General features: G+C 30.2%; 1 protein-coding gene across 3 annotated transcripts in view; it reads right to left on the bottom strand.

Moving 5' to 3' along the window:
- Positions 1-18,625, bottom strand: part of Bruce (BIR repeat containing ubiquitin-conjugating enzyme) — a 265,772-nt gene that overhangs the window by 221,456 nt on the left and 25,691 nt on the right. For all 3 annotated transcript variants that reach the window (XM_075366104.1, XM_075366105.1, XM_075366106.1), the window contains exons 5-8: positions 16,918-17,046; positions 16,334-16,544; positions 3,554-3,665; positions 1,306-1,968 (exon numbers count right to left, since the gene is read on the bottom strand). In XM_075366104.1, the coding sequence (XP_075222219.1) occupies positions 1,306-1,968; positions 3,554-3,665; positions 16,334-16,544; positions 16,918-17,046 (1,115 nt within the window). The remainder of the gene's footprint in view (positions 1-1,305; positions 1,969-3,553; positions 3,666-16,333; positions 16,545-16,917; positions 17,047-18,625) is intronic.

Raw genomic sequence — 18,625 nt, 5'->3', positions numbered from 1 at the left:
ATAATTAATGTTACAATATAAATAAAAATTGTATTACAAGGAAAATAAAGTTTGCAAACTCACCACAGTGCATCTGTTATGGTAACACTGTATTTAAATGCTAAAATGCTTTATTGACATCATCTTATTACATCTCACATGTATGTTATGGCTGTCAGTAATATTTTATTTCAGAGTAAAATTTGTTATTGTCTACACATTTTAATGCATCACCATGAGAATTTCCAACCTTGAATTACAGCGACAAACATTACATTTTTTTGGCAAACTTCGTTCGAATAGAAATGAGATTATAAAGATTTAAATAAAGTTTATAGAGATAATCCTATGAAGAAAAAATATCAGTTTAAAAGTGGGTAAAACTTTTGAGGAAAAAGTGTTAATGATGATAAGAAGTTGGTGAGCAACCACCAATCCTTAGCATTGATGAAAACACATTAAAACTTTGTTAAATTGTATGCAAGAATTGTCTGCTAACCATCAGTATAGCATTGTTAAAAAAAAAAAACAGGTAAATCAAAATTGAAAATCTTAATATGGATAAGATACGTACAAAACTTTTATCAAAACAGAACACTGATGAACAGAAGCAAAGTCAACTTGAAGTTTGCCAAGACTTGCAGATGCAAGTTTGAATTTTGAATTATGTCATCAGAGGTAATATGGATTTTCCAATACGATCCTATAATGAACCATTAAGTTCACTTGGAAGAAGACTCAATTCTCCATATTAAAAAAAAACTTCATCATTCCAAATCAAACATCATAAAAATATTGCCTTTGTTGTGACAATAAAGAAATTATTCACTATAAATCCATACTACTTGACACTAAGTGAACCTGTCGTTCACTACCCTATTATTCTGAAGGATTGGAAAGGCTATGTGAACAAATTAGATAAAAGACAAACTTTTTGTCAATTTTTAGCAAAAAAAAAAAACAAATCAATGCATAACATCCTCCATCACACTAATAAAAAGGGACATATTTTGAAGCCCTTGATGATATCAAGAGCAACACAATGACAGCTCTGAAAGTGATTCCACACAACAGTTCAAAAACATTCAGAAAGATGTACTATATTTGACATCATTGTATAGTTTCCCAAGCTACATGAAAGGGGATGAAGATGACTAAGTTAGCTGTAAAACACTCACATATTTTATTGTCAATCTCACACTGGTAAGCTGTAAATGAACACTGAAGTACAATAAAGAAATTAAGAATTTTATGCCTAAATTGTATCCATTAGCCTTCTAACACAAATATAAAATGATAATAAGTTATAATAATTTATCAACTTACCCTGGGTACCTTGGAATGGAGGTAAATTGTCAAAATGACAATCAGGTGGTGGAGTTATATCCACATCATCCATTAAAGATCCCTGACAATAGAAAAATTTTGAGAGGAAAATATCCTGTATGTTATTGTCTTGGCGAGATGCACTCGTGCCAGTACCAGAAACCAGTTTTTTTGTGGCACCACCACTTTGGCCACCTCCACCACTACCAGTAACACTTCCAACCCCTCCAATTTCACTGCTTCCTCCCACATTGTTACCTCCAACACCATTGCTAGTGCCCCCACTAATACCACGAGTATTACCACCACTACTTCTATGAATGCTATCGCGTGATATGTTATAATGAAAATCATAAACGACTAAAAAAAGTTGTTTTTCACATGAATTCTGCTGCTCCATAACTTTCATTATATCAATATTATCACAACTAGGCTGATTAACATCATTTTTCGCACGTACTAATGGTGAAACACCTGTCCTTCTCTTTTTATTAGTAACACACACTCCTGTTATCAACGCTGGACGTAACATATTTTGTCTTGAAATACAGTCATCTTCATCTTGAGATGTTTCATTACGGGACTTCTTACATGGACCAACAATACTGACAGCTCCTAATTTAACATCTTGATTACAAGAAGTAGTTGTCTTCATTAAATTATCTAAAAAAAAATATATATACATATTACAAAAATATATTACCAAAAGCAATCATACCCAGTTATGGTTTTAAGAAACACATAACACACAGTGATTATTACTTAATTTTTAATCTACCAAACTGGAGTGTAGCCTTAATTGAGATAAACTGTCTTTAACAATTCCATAAACCAAAGGCTTCTTATATACTTCTCAACACCATTAGATAATAGATTTTAACAAATCACAATATTTTTAATAACTGAAAATCAGAGCATTTAGTGTAAAGCAAAATCAACGTTTAAACTACCAAGCAACTTTTAACCAAATAAATTCTACACTATACTCTTAGCTACTTTTTTTTCTGAAAAATAATATACCCTACACAAAGCAAAAAAAAAATTTACAATAGTAAACCACATATGTGTTTGCGTTTGGTGATATTATCAGCTTCAGTTCTGACTGGAAAAGGGTTAGACAGATCAGATCTTCAATTTTCTAAATGGGACATACTTTTTTACCATAGATTTGCATTATACGCACAAAAGTAGGTAGGTCTTTTCAAACATTTTTCCCAAGAGTCACTTCTTTGTTCCTAAAATGACCTTTAAACTCTAACTAGTCCTAAATTCTTTCAACATCTTTTCAACTCCTCGGTAATAAACAGATAACAATTTTATTGTAAACCATGTGCAACCTATTGAATGGTAAGCTCATTAATTTCCAGTCTTAATCGGAACTAGATAATTCTGACAGGATCTCTATTTTTTTTCAATGGAACGTAGTTCTTATTACAGAACTGGAAGCTATATAATTATAAAGTTTTGTTTTGTTTTGTAAAAATCAACTTTTTGGTGCTTAAAAAAGTTTTTGAAAGGAATTCAGGACTAGGTAAAATTTAAAGGTCATTTAGAGGTTACAGATGGCACTTTGAAAAAATTTTTTGGACAAGCCTTATGTATCTTTGTCCCCAGAATCAGAACTCTCTGTCAAAATATGTGTCCCATTTAGAAAAATGACCTTCCAGTCTAGTTAACCCACTTCCAGTTGAAACCAGAAGTTGGCAATGCGATCAAAAGGTAGAGTGCCCCCGACTTGGTGATCAATTTTTTTTTGCATTTTCCAGAAAAATCACTTACTTCAATTTTAGGAGTGCACGGGTGGTCTAGGACACCCAGTATATGCATATAAGTATATAGTATATGCTTCAGTGGAGCACGTACCCACTGGAACACAGGTTTTATAATCTCCAATAAATACATCTATAATATTGATATTATTAAAATATCAATATGTAAAAAATTAACTTTACTAAACAACTGTCTAAACATTAAAGTCATTTGCTAAAAGAAGACAATTTACTTAGAAAACAATTCACCTTCTAATTCACTAAGCCCATATTATTATTATCATTATTTAAATCATTTTTATAATTAAAGATAAGCTGATTTAAGGATTACTAAAAAATAACTTCTGAGAAATCAACCCCACCCCTAATTAGAAAAATTATTTTAAATAAGAATGACAATTACTCCATGCATTGGTTTTAAAATAACATATCATTTAAAAAAAAAAAAATTTGTCTAAAATCTAAAATTAAAAACATACCAAAGGTACTGTCTAATAGTGGTATTTCTACTATATCTTGATCAGCCCATGCTTCTCGTGCTTCTTGTGGATTTTTTCTGATATCATAACCTAATAAGAATGATGCTTCACTCTGTAAATAGAAATTAACATTAAACTTACAGAAAATAACTCCACCATATGTAATAAATTAATAAATTAATAAAAGACAAAAAAATAAATAAATACCAGCAAACAAATGTAATAATGATAAAAATTTTAATGCAATTCCACACTATTCAATAAAATCAAACATTAATGTGATGATATGTGATATAAAATGTTTACCAACACATGTTAATACAGAAATACCCAAAGAATGGTAATCTGAATTCAAGAGAGTAATAAATTATTACCGAAAAATAATATGTATAGTACCTAGATCCAGAAAGATAACAAACTTGATAACTTAAAGCTCTTTAAAATTAATTAAGCAAAACTTAAGAAATAAAATTAAACAATACAATAGTAAATTGGTTCGAAAAACTCTCAGAACTACTGTTCTCGACATTTAATTCACTGTAGGAAGCTGAATGGTTAATTTATATCTAATTTAAGGGTTACTGCTACAGATTTTGATTAACATCATCTGATCTATATATAATTTTTAATGGACTTTCATATTTTTTAAAAGCGCTAATTTATTCAGAACACTGAATAGCATTGAGTGAGGTCATTGTTTACTTTGTGAGAGTTCTCATATGTGTCAGTACCACTAACAATTTTATTCTAAGTAAGCAGAGTTCTTTTGATAAATATTGATTTAAAATTTTGTAAAAAATTATGAATGTATAACAGATGATCAGATTTATGATTATTTATACAAAAGTGTAGACGATACGTAATCTGATTTTTCATAATGGAAAATGAATCCGTAATTCATTTACGGATTACATTACATTTATATGTATACAGGTTTACTGTATACAAACCTCATTTTAATTTATAATCCTAACATATAAAGAAAATTTTTATTGTTATTGCTTTATTTCATGTTAGCAGTGCTTATCAATGTCTTATAAAAGCAAGGTTACTTGTTAACTGTCAATGTGATTCAATACATTAATCGACTGATAACAATTCTTTACTTCATTCAATAACACTTGTTCTAATGTTTAAAAATAATTATTACACATGCTTTGAACTTTCCTTCAAGTTGTTCAAAAACAATTGTTACTAATCAACAAACAACAAAACCAATGAGGTTACACCAATCATCATTCTGTCAAATAATGACAGTACTGTCACTATTTTTTTCTTTTTTTCACCAGAACATAGGATGATGGCAGTAAGTGGTACTGTTGATCGTGATGAATATATTAATATTAATATTATAATATTATAATATTAGTAGTAGAAAAAATAATGAGTGAGTGAAGTAGCATCAGTTCCACCGACTGAAATTAATCAGGTACCCGAAGTTAAGTTTTTACAGGCTTGAATTACCAACACAAGCATGCAGGCTTGAACAAACTAGCACAGAAATAGATATTTTAATGATGGTTATACAATAAAGTTTACGAAGAGGCAAACAATAAATCTACAGAGAAAATGCCTAATGTAGCTAGGGATTATGTTGAAAAGTAGCATAAGTCTCATTGTCGTTGGACAAATAATAATCTTTCTAGTCATTTGTCTGTTTATTGAATAATGTTAATATATAACATGTACCAATTACAAAAAATCGTAGATAAATTTATAAATTATAATTAAACTGTAACATAATAATTATAGTAATTCGTGGCAGGAAAGATTATTATAATAAATATTTGTTGAACTGAATTTCCTAGCTGACTTAACCTACGCTTTTGTGTCCGTTTGTTGCATGTGTGCGCGCACACGTGCATAGTCCAGAAAATCTTTAATTCTTTTTTATTTTCTAATTTTACAATCCAATATTGTGTTTAAAATATTAAATATTAATGAGTACATTTGTGCATTTATTATTTTTCCCATGTAATAAATACTAAAAAAAAAAGCAAAAATCAACAGTTACAGTTAATTTTACTACTCATTTGTGTGGCACGCAAGTTTTTTGTTATGTTTTCAGTTCATTAGTTTAATATATATAATGTGCATGTTTTTTATTATTTATAATTATTATTATTGCTTTCCAATAAAGGAGTGTACTTTCCTTTACATCAAAAGATTTATTGACTGTTTGTTCGCAGCAATAAGGTAATAGTGACAAATCATTTCCTACAATGAAAACATATCAGTATTAATAACCACATCCCATAAATATCATTAATCAGCGACCAAAAAATCAGGGGATTACAATTATTTACCTATCATTAAAAACATGCACACCAAATTTTGGAACCAAAGGACTTTTGTATTTTACGGAGATAAATTACTTAAGTTATCTCTGAAAGAAATCAAATATAAATTCTAATATTTTTTTTTAAAAATTGCTGTATTTTATAATTGGTTTTATACAAGAAAACTGCTAAACCACCATTCCTTCTAACCATAAACAACATACATAAAAATACTGAGGGTTATGTATTTTTTCAGATTATAAAAACTACAACCGAACTCATAAAATGAATAAACTGATAATTAATAAATAGTCCATTAAAAATGATAAATAATTAATTAAAGAATGATAAACAATAATTACAAAATGATAAACACAATTCATATGCATTAACAATGTGTTCAACTCACTTTTACTTCATTTTACTCCTGCTAATGGAAGTTATGAATAAATCTTGTACTTTTGATAATAAACTTAACTAGCATAACTTAGTGCTCCTGCTATTTTTTTATAGAACTGATAAGTCCTCATTCATCTTTGGTGTAATGTGTCCTCTTCCAGTAGTTGATAGAAAAAGTTCTGAAGGCGTGAGAATCTTTAAAATATTTTCCAGTTGAACCCATGTTTGATTATCCCTCAATGATTTCTTGAATGAAGTACCAGGACCCTGCAGATGGAAAAAGTGTATTCGATATTCCTCTTCATTTTCATGTATTTTGACTTCACCTAACCACCACTTACTATCATATACGCAGCAGACATAATTTTTACATTTTGGCTTTGATAAACCTAAAAAGCAATCAGAAACACTAATGTCCTTGTGTACTGATACTAATGTAATTTTTTCTGATTCAGAGGTCGCCCGAACTTTCAGAATACATTTCTGACTTGTTAGAACATAACTGTGAAAGGTTCTTGTTTCTGGGACTGTTGTGATTACCTGTTAATGAGAACTGAAGTATTCTTCAGTCTCTTGAATATCTTTATTAGAGCAGAAAATAAATATTATATTTTTCATATTATCTTTGCAATAATTGTACATTTCAGAAGGTGTAACAATTTGATTGCTGACTGTTCTTTGAAGGCTTGCTTTAGTCACAATCCTTTTTACACTTCCACTGATCCCATTGTAACCATTATAAATTCTGACCTAAATTTAAATTAAATTGGGTTATTTAAATTTATGAATTTATTTGAAATTTATTTTATATTAAACTATTTATATGGATTTTTTAATATGTCTATATATGTTATATTTGTTAAAACAAAAAAGTTAAATTATTAGCAGCATGATTCATTTGTTATTGAATTCTTTCTAAGATAGAATTTTAAGAAACAACATTATGCTGGGAAAATATACTAACATTTTCTATACAAAGAGCGTTACATTAGTGTGAGTACACATACTCACACAGACTTTGACAATTTGAAGAAAGAGTGATGGGGTTAGACCAGAGGCACCATCAGAAAGTGTCAGTTTTGTGCGGGATTTCATTGTAGTAAGTTGTGTTGATAAATATAAAAAAAACGTATTAAATTTTACCAATTATGAACTATAAGTAACACAGGTATGAGAATTTTAAATTAAAGGCCACCCCATAAGGAACATTCTTGGATCTATTCGATTTTATACTCGTCAATTTAAAAAAATAAAATATATAATAACATTAATAATATTATTATTAAAATTATAACATGTTAAAAATGGCAAAATTATATGTAAAATTGTAATTAAAATTAACTTTGAATTAGCCAATTCTTTAGTATTATATGTATTGGTAACATATTTTGTTAATTTTTGACGTGTACAAGTAGTTATGCAATAGCGGTTCTACATACGAACCTAAGTAGACAAGTTTTGGGACTCTTGAGTCAAATATGTTTATTATTATTTTCTTTATTTTTATATGTTATATGAATCATTCATTGTAATTAGTAATATTTATTTTATGTAATGAGTTTTTATAATTTTTTTGTAATTTTTATGAGAAAAACATATGCATACAGCATAGTCGTAGTACATTACTTCGCAAATACCGACATAGTAAGTACATTTTTGAACATTTTTGTAAAAACAAAATTTTAAATTTTTTGTGTTATTAAAATTGATATTTTTTAAAAAAGGTTTATGATTTGGTATTTGATAACGAACCCGAAGCTTACAAATTGGCACTCGAACTGGGATACGAATAATCTAAAGGGACTATGTTGTTTGATATTTGACTTGTACATAAGATTTTTTTTGATAATTTTTCAAAAAGGTTTAGATGTAATAAAAAATGGATTCAAAGGTAGATTTTGATAAAATTGAGGATAAGGAGGTTAGGTAAGACAAGCCTGATGGAAATGAGGTTTTAGATTTAAATGAATATTTTTTGTGTTCTCCCATAATTAAAGAAAATGAGAACTTATCAGATAGTGGAATACAGGATAGTGATGTGAGCAATAATATTATTACAGGGAAATGTGAGGTGGTAGATTTAGATATTAGGCATAGCAGAGATCAGGATTTGAGTTCAAAGAAAAATTAATATGACAATTTTAAAATGTTTTTGATGTCAATGCAACCAAAAACTGAACAAAACTTTGTTAGTCTGAATATTAATATTTTAAATGAAAATGGCAAATTTAAATGAAAAGTTAGAGAAAACTAATAGTAAGATTGAAAAATTAATAATAAGATTGATGAAACAAATAAAAAATTTGAGTGAATACATATTAGCCACTGATAAAAAAACACAAATTTTAGAAACTGGATGTCAGAAAAATCATGAAATATTAAATGAAACTTTAAATAAGCATAAAGAAGAAGTTAGGCAGGGACAATTAGATTTTGAGGTTAGGAGAGCTGAGAAAGTTGAAAAAATTAAAGAGATAAAATACAAAACAATCTGATAAAATATTTGGTAAGATTAGTGGTATTGAGAAATAAGTAGTACAGGGAGGAGAAAAAACTGAAGTCATGATTAAAGAAAATAATAAAGGGTTCAACGAGAGATTAGATCAATTACATCAAGGTGTAAATCTGGTTAGTGAAAAAGTAAATTTTTGTGAGATAAATTTAAACAAGGCTTTAAAAAATGTTAAAGGGGTTAAGAATAAAGTAGGTAAAGATTTTAAACATCTTAAAGAAAAGATGCAATTAGAATTTCTTAACAAAATTGCTATTAAGGGAGAACAGTTGGATATAGTTCTGAAATTCTATAATGAGCATAAGGATACACCCCCAAAAACATTGAATTTTGAAGAAAAAAGATCAAAATGGGAGTATAGAATTGCAAATATGAGAAGATATTATAAAGGTGAATCAGAACTTTGGTTTGAGGTGCATCATAAAGAATTGAAAGAGTTAAAAAATTTAAGGTATCATTTTTGAAATGTTTTTGGTCAGAAGAAAAAAAGGAAGAATTACGAGGCAGGATAATGGGAGGGTAGAAAATTAATGGGACATTATAAAGATATTCATAGTTACGTTGTAAGGATGTACAATAAATCAAAATTTAGATCCGCCTATATCAATAGTTACCTTTGTAAGAAGTATTACAAGACAGTTACCAGAAAACTTAAGACTAGTGTTATTAGTGGCACAACTGGAAACCTTACATACATTAGAAAGTTTAATTATGGGATGGGAAGAAGAACAGAAATTCAATGATAGAGGTGAATGCACCATCATCAAATGTTCCTTTTCCATGGTATAAGACAAACAAAATGCCACTCAGCTACGATTTCAAAAACTTCTTGATGGTAGTACAAATTTATGAAATTTTTTTATACTGGGTTGAGGAGCCATCAGAAAAATAAAAAAATTGTTTAAATTGTGGTAACAGTGTTTTTACTTTATTTATAACTTGCTTTTGGAAGCAGAACAATATAGTATTGTGCTTCAAGTACTCACTAATAACAGAGTAGCTTTGGCTTTGTAATTTTCCTTCTTTTTTTAAAATATATAAATGGATGTACTTGGCATGCATAAGTTTTTGACCAGTGATATGACTGAAATTCATTCTATATCACAAAAGGAAAAATTTGAGAGAAGTCTCCCATTACAATACATTCACCCTCTAACAAGTTTTCCTTTTTAATGTTGATGAAATTAGCTTGTTTCTTTGCAAGAAAATGATACCTTTTTAGATTACTTAAATGTTCAGTAAGTTTAACTAAGTGCTCTTGAAATGGAAGAATTTGAGTAGTTAGTTCACAATGGTGAATAGATATCCACTGTTTGAAGGTAGTTTCAGTAACACAATTATCCCCACTCTCTTGCAGTAATCTGAGCACTTCATAAGTGCCTGATCATTTTTCACATTGTGACGTTTCATTTTCCGTATCACATAACATGGTTGAAAGGAGAATTCTATATCAAATTTCATTTTTAGACCAGATAACATGAATTTTACATTTTGATGGGTGACACACACACACACACACACACAGAGTGAGTACCTCCTGACCCACCAGCCAGAATACAAAATTTAGGTCTTAAATCAGTAAATTTTGTAAAACCAATTTTTAAATAAAATTTTTCTTTGAAGGCTATGTACAAATCTTTTAAGTTACATAAGATAAGCCTTTTTTTATTATTAATTTTCTTCCCATCAGCTTGTCTTACAGACACACTATTCTTCCTGCCTGGCATCATTCAACTGTGTTCATCATTCTAGTAAAAATCTTGGGACAAATGTAATAACAATATCATCAATTACGTGACCGGATTTCTTTTTGCCAATTTGTGGCAAAATTCCACTTAACTAATTGTCTTATAGAGTTTTGCACGAAGTATAATTTAGTAATTGCCAACACCCAATTTAAAAATCATAATAGAAGAATATACACTTGGAAAAAGCCAGGCGATACTGCAAGGTATCAGATAGATTATATCATGGTTAAGCAAAGATTTAGAAATCAATTCATTGACTGCAAAACTTACCCTGGAGCAGACATTGATAGCGACCATAATTTGGTGATAATGAAATGTAGATTGCGGTTTAAAAACCTGAAGAAAAGGTGTCAGAAGAATCGGTGGAATTTAGAGAAGCTTGAGGAAGAGGAGGTAAAGAAGATTTTTGAGGAGGACATCGCAAGAGGTCTGAGTAAAAAAGATAAGGTAGAAAATGTAGAAGAAGAATGGGAGAATGTTAAAAAGGAAATTCTTAAATCAGCAGAAGCAAACTTAGGCGGAATAAAGAGAACTGGTAAAAAACCTTGGGTTTCAGACGATATATTGCAGCTGATGGATGAACGTAGAAAATCTAAGAATGCTAGTGATGAAGAAAGTAAAAGGAACTATCGGCAATTAAGAAATGCTATAAACATGAAGTGAAAACTGGCGAAAGAAGAGTGGATTAAAGAAAAGTGTTCAGAAGTGGAAATAGAAATGAACATTGGTAAAATAGACGGAGCATACAGGAAAGTTAAGGAAAATTTTGGGGTACATAAATTAAAATCTAATAATGTGTTAAACAAAGATGGTTCACCAATATATAATACGAAAGGTAAAGTCGATAGATGGGTGGAATATATTGAAGAGTTATACGGAGGAAATGAATTAGAAAATGGTGTTATAGAGGAAGAAGAGGAAGTTGAGGAGGATGAAACAGGAGAAACAATACTGAGATCTGAATTTAAGAGAGCATTAAAAGATTTAAATGGCAGAAAGACTCCTGGAATAGACGGAATACCTGTAGAATTACTGCGCAGTGCAGGTGAGGAAGCGATTGATATATTATATAAACTGGTGTGTAATATTTATGAAAAAGGGGAATTTCCGTCAGACTTCAAAAAAAGTGTTATAGTAATGATACTAAAGAAAGCAGGGGCAGATAAATGTGAAGAATACAGAACAATTAGTTTAACTAATCATGCATCAAAAATCTTAACTAGAATTCTATACAGAATTGAGAGGAGAGTGGAGGAAGTGTTAGGAGAAGACCAATTTGGTTTCAGGAAAAGTATAGGGACAAGGGAAGAAATTTTAGGCCTCAGATTAATAGTAGAAGAAAGATTAAAGAAAAACAAACCAACATACTTGGCGTTTATAGACCTAGAAAAGGCATTCGATAACGTAGGCTGGAATAAAATGTTCAGCATTTTAAAAAAATTAGGGTTCAAATACAGAGATAGAAGAACAATTGCTACATATACAGGAACCAAACAGCAACAGTAACAATTGAAGAACATAAGAAAGAAGCCGTAATAAGAAAGGGAGTCCGACAAGGATGTTCCCTATCTCCGTTACTTTTTAATCTTTACATGGAACTAGCAGTTAATGATGTTAAAGGGCAATTTAGATTCGGAGTAACAGTACAAGATGAAAAGATAAAGATGCTAAGATTTGCTGATGATATAGTAATTCTAGCCGAGAGTAAAAAGGATTTAGAAGAAACAATGAACGGCATAGATGAAGTCCTACGCAAGAACTATCGCATGAAAATAAACAAGAACAAAACAAAAGTAATGAAATGTAGTAGAAATAACAAAGATGGACCACTGAATGTGAAAATAGGAGGAGAAAAGATTACGGAGGTAGAAGAATTTTGTTATTTGGGAAGTAGAATTACTAAAGATGGACGAAGCAGGAGCGATATAAAATGCCGAATAGCACAAGCTAAATGAGCCTTCAGTAAGAAATATAAGTTGTTTACATCAAAAATTAATTTAAATGTCAGGAAAAGATTTTTGAAAGTGTATGTTTGGAGTGTCGCTTTATATGGAAGTGAAACTTGGACAATCGGTGTATCTGAGAAGAAAAGATTAGAAGCTTTTGAAATGTGGTGCTATAGGAGAATGTTAAAAATCAGATGGGTGGATAAAGTGACAAATGAAGAGGTATTGCGGCAAATAGATGAAGAAAGAAGCATTTGGAAAAATATAGTTAAAAGAAGAGACAGACTTATAGGCCACATACTAAGGCATCCTGGAATAGTCGCTTTAATATTGGAAGGACAGGTAGAAGGGAAAAATTGTGTAGGCCGGCCACGTTTGGAATATGTAAGACAAATTGTTAGGGATGTAGGATGTAGAGGGTATACTGAAATGAAACGACTAGCACTAGATAGGGAATCTTCGAGAGCTGCATCAAACCAGTCAAATGACTGAAGACAAAAAAAAAACTAATTGTTTAAATTGACGGGCTAAATACTGACAAACACTAAACTCATTTTTAATTTTTTGAATGCTCCAGCTGCTTGGAAATTAACTTAAAATATTAATTTTTTCCTGGTTTGATGTAACCGTTTTCATTTTATTCTTTATTTTAATGATTAATTTTTAATATTCCCTACCCAAATCAGCATAATTTTGTGGTACTAAACTGGTTTTTTTCTGTAGAAATATTTAAATCAATGGAATCGTTTAATTTATTGGTAACAGACTCGGCTATTTTTCTAACTTTATTTTTTTAAATTAGTTCCTTTGCGCTGCTTGATAATTTTTGAATCTTAAAGAGGGAAATGCCAAGTGCTGAACAAGCTTTATTCACCGACTCAACTGTAACACAGAGGCTCAAATATATCTTGACATTCCAGTTCGCTTCCTGTATCATCTTGTGGTTTTTGTATTTTGTTTAAAGATTTTGTACACAGAGCTCTTCCTGGAATTAATTTTAAATTTGAATTGCTTGTTGAAAGTCTCAAAGATATTTCTTGAACAGATTTCTTAACTGGTTTAGTGTGACAGCTAAATGGGTCAGAGCAACTTTTCCCAATAATATGAAAATATTTATCTAAATATTCAGTTTTATGAAAAGTACAAATATTTTTGGTTTCAGTACATCCACTTCTTAAAGATATCAATGTTATTTGCTGTTCAGTAAACTCTAAAATATCGTACAATACTAAAGATATATTCTAAGTCAATTTGTGATATACTGTTTCAGTGTGAATGCCAATTGAAGACTCCATAATCCGTTTTTATAAAATACAAGTGTTCTTACTATAATATAGTTAGTATAAATTATAAAACTACCAATTGCACTTCACTTTGTCTTATCCTAGCTTTCTGCACAGCTAAAATAAAAATTTCTCTAATTAATAAAATTAAAAATAAAAGATATCGCACAAAAGAGAGAAAAGTTCACTGCTAATAAAATTATTTTATAAACAAGTGTACATTACCTACCTAACCACAGTATTAATACTAGCAACAATGCAACATATCACAATAAAATCATAACAGTAACTGAGCTTTTTACAATGTTTACATTTAGGATTATGCAGACATTTATGTACATGCATGTCAATTTAATTTTGTGTTTAAACATGAGTTTGTACTCATAAAAACTTTTAAGTAAAAAACTATCAAGACTATAAGCTATCTCATTATAGACATATCAAAATAATTTATATAGTAGGCCTACATTATTATCTGAAAAAATACATGCTGTGAATTTTTTGGATACATTAGAAGGAACAGTCTTTTTAGCGGTTTTGATGGCTTCATTACTTATCAACCCCTTTGAGTAACAAAATTGATTTTATATGTTTTTAAAGTACATAAAAATTTGTTGTAAACATTTCAGATTTTTGCCACCTGTCCCAACATGTGGTTTTTGGGCCTCAAAAATGAAACATTTTCAAAATCGTACAAAATGGTAACCATTCATTTTAATGAAGGACACTCGGTAACAGTCCAATTTTTTTTATAAGTACTACTAGTACCTAAGAGTTAAAAGGTAAAAAACAGGCCTGTTACCCTAAGCCCTTCATTATTTATTTTGGACCCAAAATTAAAAAAAAAAAAAATCTTGTAAACATAACTTCAGTAAACATTAGAAGATTTGGTTATGTAACAAAATGAATTTTGAGTACAGAAGATGAAGTTCCATCTTTACTCTTTACAAAAAGCCCTTTTTCACCTCTGTATGAAGTAAAATAAAAATGCTACAGCTCATGGAAAAACTGGTGAAATTAGCTGTTTTTACCTGTTGGCAAGTTAGAAAATAGTCTATTATTCAAGAAATTTTTTTTTTAAATACAAAAAAATATTTTTTGGCCACTACAAGGTGGGTAGTTATCCCATTTTTTCATATACCAAATATCAAAAACTAAAATAGTGATGCACTAATATTTTTTGAAAATTTGTGGAATTAAATGGAATATCCCATGACCAAATAGAAAAGGATGGAATCAATGCCATCCACTAGCTGGATGAAGCTCAATGCGCAAATTTTTATATGCACTAAGACTTCTAACAAAAGGTTCCTTCTATTTTAGAATGCACATGAAATTGAATTCATGTTATACTACATGTTATGGAAACAGAGAAGATACTTTTTACAAAAGACCACATAAAATGTACAATTATCTAGAAAATTAATGATTAAATAATTTAGTTTTTTATATCTTTAATTGTAAACTGAAACAGCACAACTTACAATGATTATGTAATGATTAAAAGGTTTTGATTATTTCCCTTGTTAGGATGACAATCTCGTATAAACACTCCAAGCCTGTCTCAATAGAACATTTAAATAAATATTATTCCTCATATTAATCAAAAATATTTAACAGCAAAACACATGAAGATTGACAAGCCATAAATTCTATAATCCTTTTGAATATAATACAAACTATCTGTGAGCAGTCTAAGCAAATGAAAAACACATAGTACCAAGTCAGAGTGTTTGAGAGTAGTCCCAATGCATAAAAATAACAACAATCATAATAATATACAGCAATAATCCCAGTGCATACAGATGGAAATATCACATCTTTTGTAATAACATCATTGGTCAATGCTGCATTGATCTTACTATCACATCCCTGCATTAACAAACAGTAATTACTCTTTTTTTCCATAAAATTAACATATGCAACTCCATTGGCATCTCAAATACAGGTGCAAGAACCTTGCCCACGCAACTCAAGCGCAGCCTTTCTTCAACTACTCTATCTTTCTTTCCTTATCGCTCAACAAAAACTCAATTCTATTCTGCAGTATAATGATGTATAACAACTGAGAACCATATTCTGCTCTACACCACTAAACAATCTGAGAATGAAGAAATAAACTCCTGACAAAAAAAAATAATCAATAGGGGTGGAAATCTATGATCAAGTAAATTTAACTCATCTTTAAAAATAAACTGCACATTACTGTGATTTATTCCAATTTTATTCATAATTTTCTGTCATTTTGTTTTCTTAATAGGCATGGCACCATTTAAGCATTAAAATTTGTAAATCATTATACCCATAAGTATTATAATATGTAAATGAATCTTAAACAATACTTCATTTCTGAAACATGTATAAAATATTTAGAAATTTTTTTTAAATTTTAATTTCCTTTTACTAAAAAACTTCATTACAAAACATTTTAAAGAGGCACCAGGTAAGAAATGCTTACTCACTATGTTTGCTACAAGAAAAGAGCTTAAGACAAGTCTCTAACACAAAATTTGACTAACATATACAAAATGATGAATATTAAAACATGCGCAAGCTTTATTAACTGATATTTAAAAATTTCAGATGAAAGTTTTTATTCAAATGTATTATTACCTTCAATTGTCTAGAACAATTCCAAACTTGTATTAAACCAGAAGAAGTGGCAGTAGGTATTAGTTCTGGTACTGAAGATGTTCCAATAAGGATTATAGGTTGTGGAGTTGGAACTGCTGGTGCTGTAGCATATGTAACTGACAACGGAACATTTTGTGTATATTCACCTTTCACAAACGGACATGAAGGTGAATGCCTCTCATGTTCTGACCTGTGCTCATAACAAACAAGAAAATAATGAACTGAATACAAATTTTGTAATCTTTAATTAGTAATTTAGGTTTCCTTAAAAAAAGTATAGAAAATTTTAAAATTCTAACAGATCATTAAACATATTTCTACATAATTTTAATTATACTCTTAACTTTGTTATATCATAATTCTTGATTAACCTATCCTAAAATAAGCTTTGTATAAATATAATACTTACGCATTTGATTGAAGAATCTCTACTTCCTTTTAGTACTATAAAAATGCTAAGGAAGAGAAATAAAGGATCTGGTAAAAAAAAATCTTTTGCACTAAGAGAAATGTACTACATTTATTTTATAGAAACAACAAAGAAATTATCAATGAACACTTACCAAGGTTCATCAGTGGGTTCCCAACACACCAAACAAACAATGCATGTGAAACACATTGCTCGGTCATCACCAGCTGTATTAGGCTGGTGATAAAAACCTGCCTGTGCCATCTGATCTGGTAGTGCCCATCTGTAAAAGAAAAAAAAAATCAAATAATTTTTAATACTGTAATCCTTCACTCAGGAAAAATGTAAGTCATTAAAAAAACAATTAGTAATATGCGCAATATATAGTTATATTTGAATTCACTTTTACGACAGTTACAAGATGAGATTGTAGAGTTTTAAGACAGATGCCACCACTGCTGAACAGAAGATTGCCCGTAGATATGGAAGGGGAACCTTGTTTTGTCCTTGAAATGTCCTGAAAAGATCTCTGTTCAGTAGAGAGTGGCATCCTGGTGAGTATGACATATTTTCGGTGAATGGATTATTGATTTTGCAAAACGGATGAAAAATAGAACAAGTTTGTCTCAAATTTTGTTTGAAAACTGGAAAATCAGCTTCAGAAACAAATCTTAAAACACCTTTCAGGGAAACCCAGTTTTTAACTGGTTTAACATATTCGAAGATGGCCATGATGAATAAGTCGAAAATGACCCCCAGTCCAGCCAGCCTTCCACTTCAAAAACCAATGAAAACATTGTGAAAGTTCACGATTTAGTGCGCTCTCTAACCGTAAATTTACAATTAGGGAGATGGCTGATATACTGAATTTAAGTTTCTACAAGGTTCAATAAATTTTAACTGAAGATTTAAACATTCTTCAAATGTCGCAAAATTTACTCCACAATTGTCAGACCAGCAGAAGCAACATGGACTTGAAGTGACCAAGAACTAATTAACTGGGCCAAAACTGAACCAGATTTATTAAACAGTATAATTACAAGAGATAAATCAAGGGTTTATAAGTATGACCCAGAAACAAAGGCATAATTATCGTAATGGAAGGATCTAAGTTTGCCACAGCAAAAAAGCATGACAAAATCGGTCAAATGTGAAGATAATGTTCATGGTTTTCTTCAATTCTATGGGTATTGTGCATCATGAATTTGCCCCTAGGGAGCAGACAGTCAACCAGGAATACTATAAGTGTCCTTCAGCATTTGTGCAAAATGTGAGAAAGAAAAGCCCTGCACTCGCGACAAGAATTGAGTCTTCCATCATGACAATGCACCGGCTCATCGTGTAATTTTTGGCTAAATTTCTGTGCTTCCACAACCCTCCCCTATTCCCCAGATTTAGCCCCTGCCAACTTCTGTTGTTTCCTAAATTAAAACTTCCACCGAAAGGAAGCTGATTTGAGTCAACTGAAGACATCCAAGCAAATAGCAGAGTGTTCTTAACATCCTTAAGAAACAGAATTTTCAGAAATGCATCCAAAAATGGAAAAACACTGTAGTCAATGTGTTCAGTCAGAAGGGGACTATTTTGAAGGGGATCCAACACAATCAGTCTGCAAGTACTGCTATTTTTGAAATTACAAGTCCAGTGTTAAAATTTTCCAGTCACTCTGAAAATGAAATATGAACGAGTTTCAATAAATAACATAACACCCATTATCAGATTAATATATATTTAATACCACATTGCAGATTCCTGCATTAGCAAAACATCAAAAGATCATTGTTTACAACCTGTGGTGTCAATTATGTTTATTTCCAAGGCATAAATGTAAATAGTTTACTGCAAAACAATACAGAAGAATT

This window comes from Lycorma delicatula, chromosome 5 (assembly GCF_047948215.1).
Source record: "Lycorma delicatula isolate Av1 chromosome 5, ASM4794821v1, whole genome shotgun sequence".
Taxonomy (NCBI): Eukaryota; Metazoa; Arthropoda; class Insecta; order Hemiptera; family Fulgoridae; genus Lycorma; species Lycorma delicatula.
This window is presented reverse-complemented; position numbering and strand designations above follow the sequence as displayed.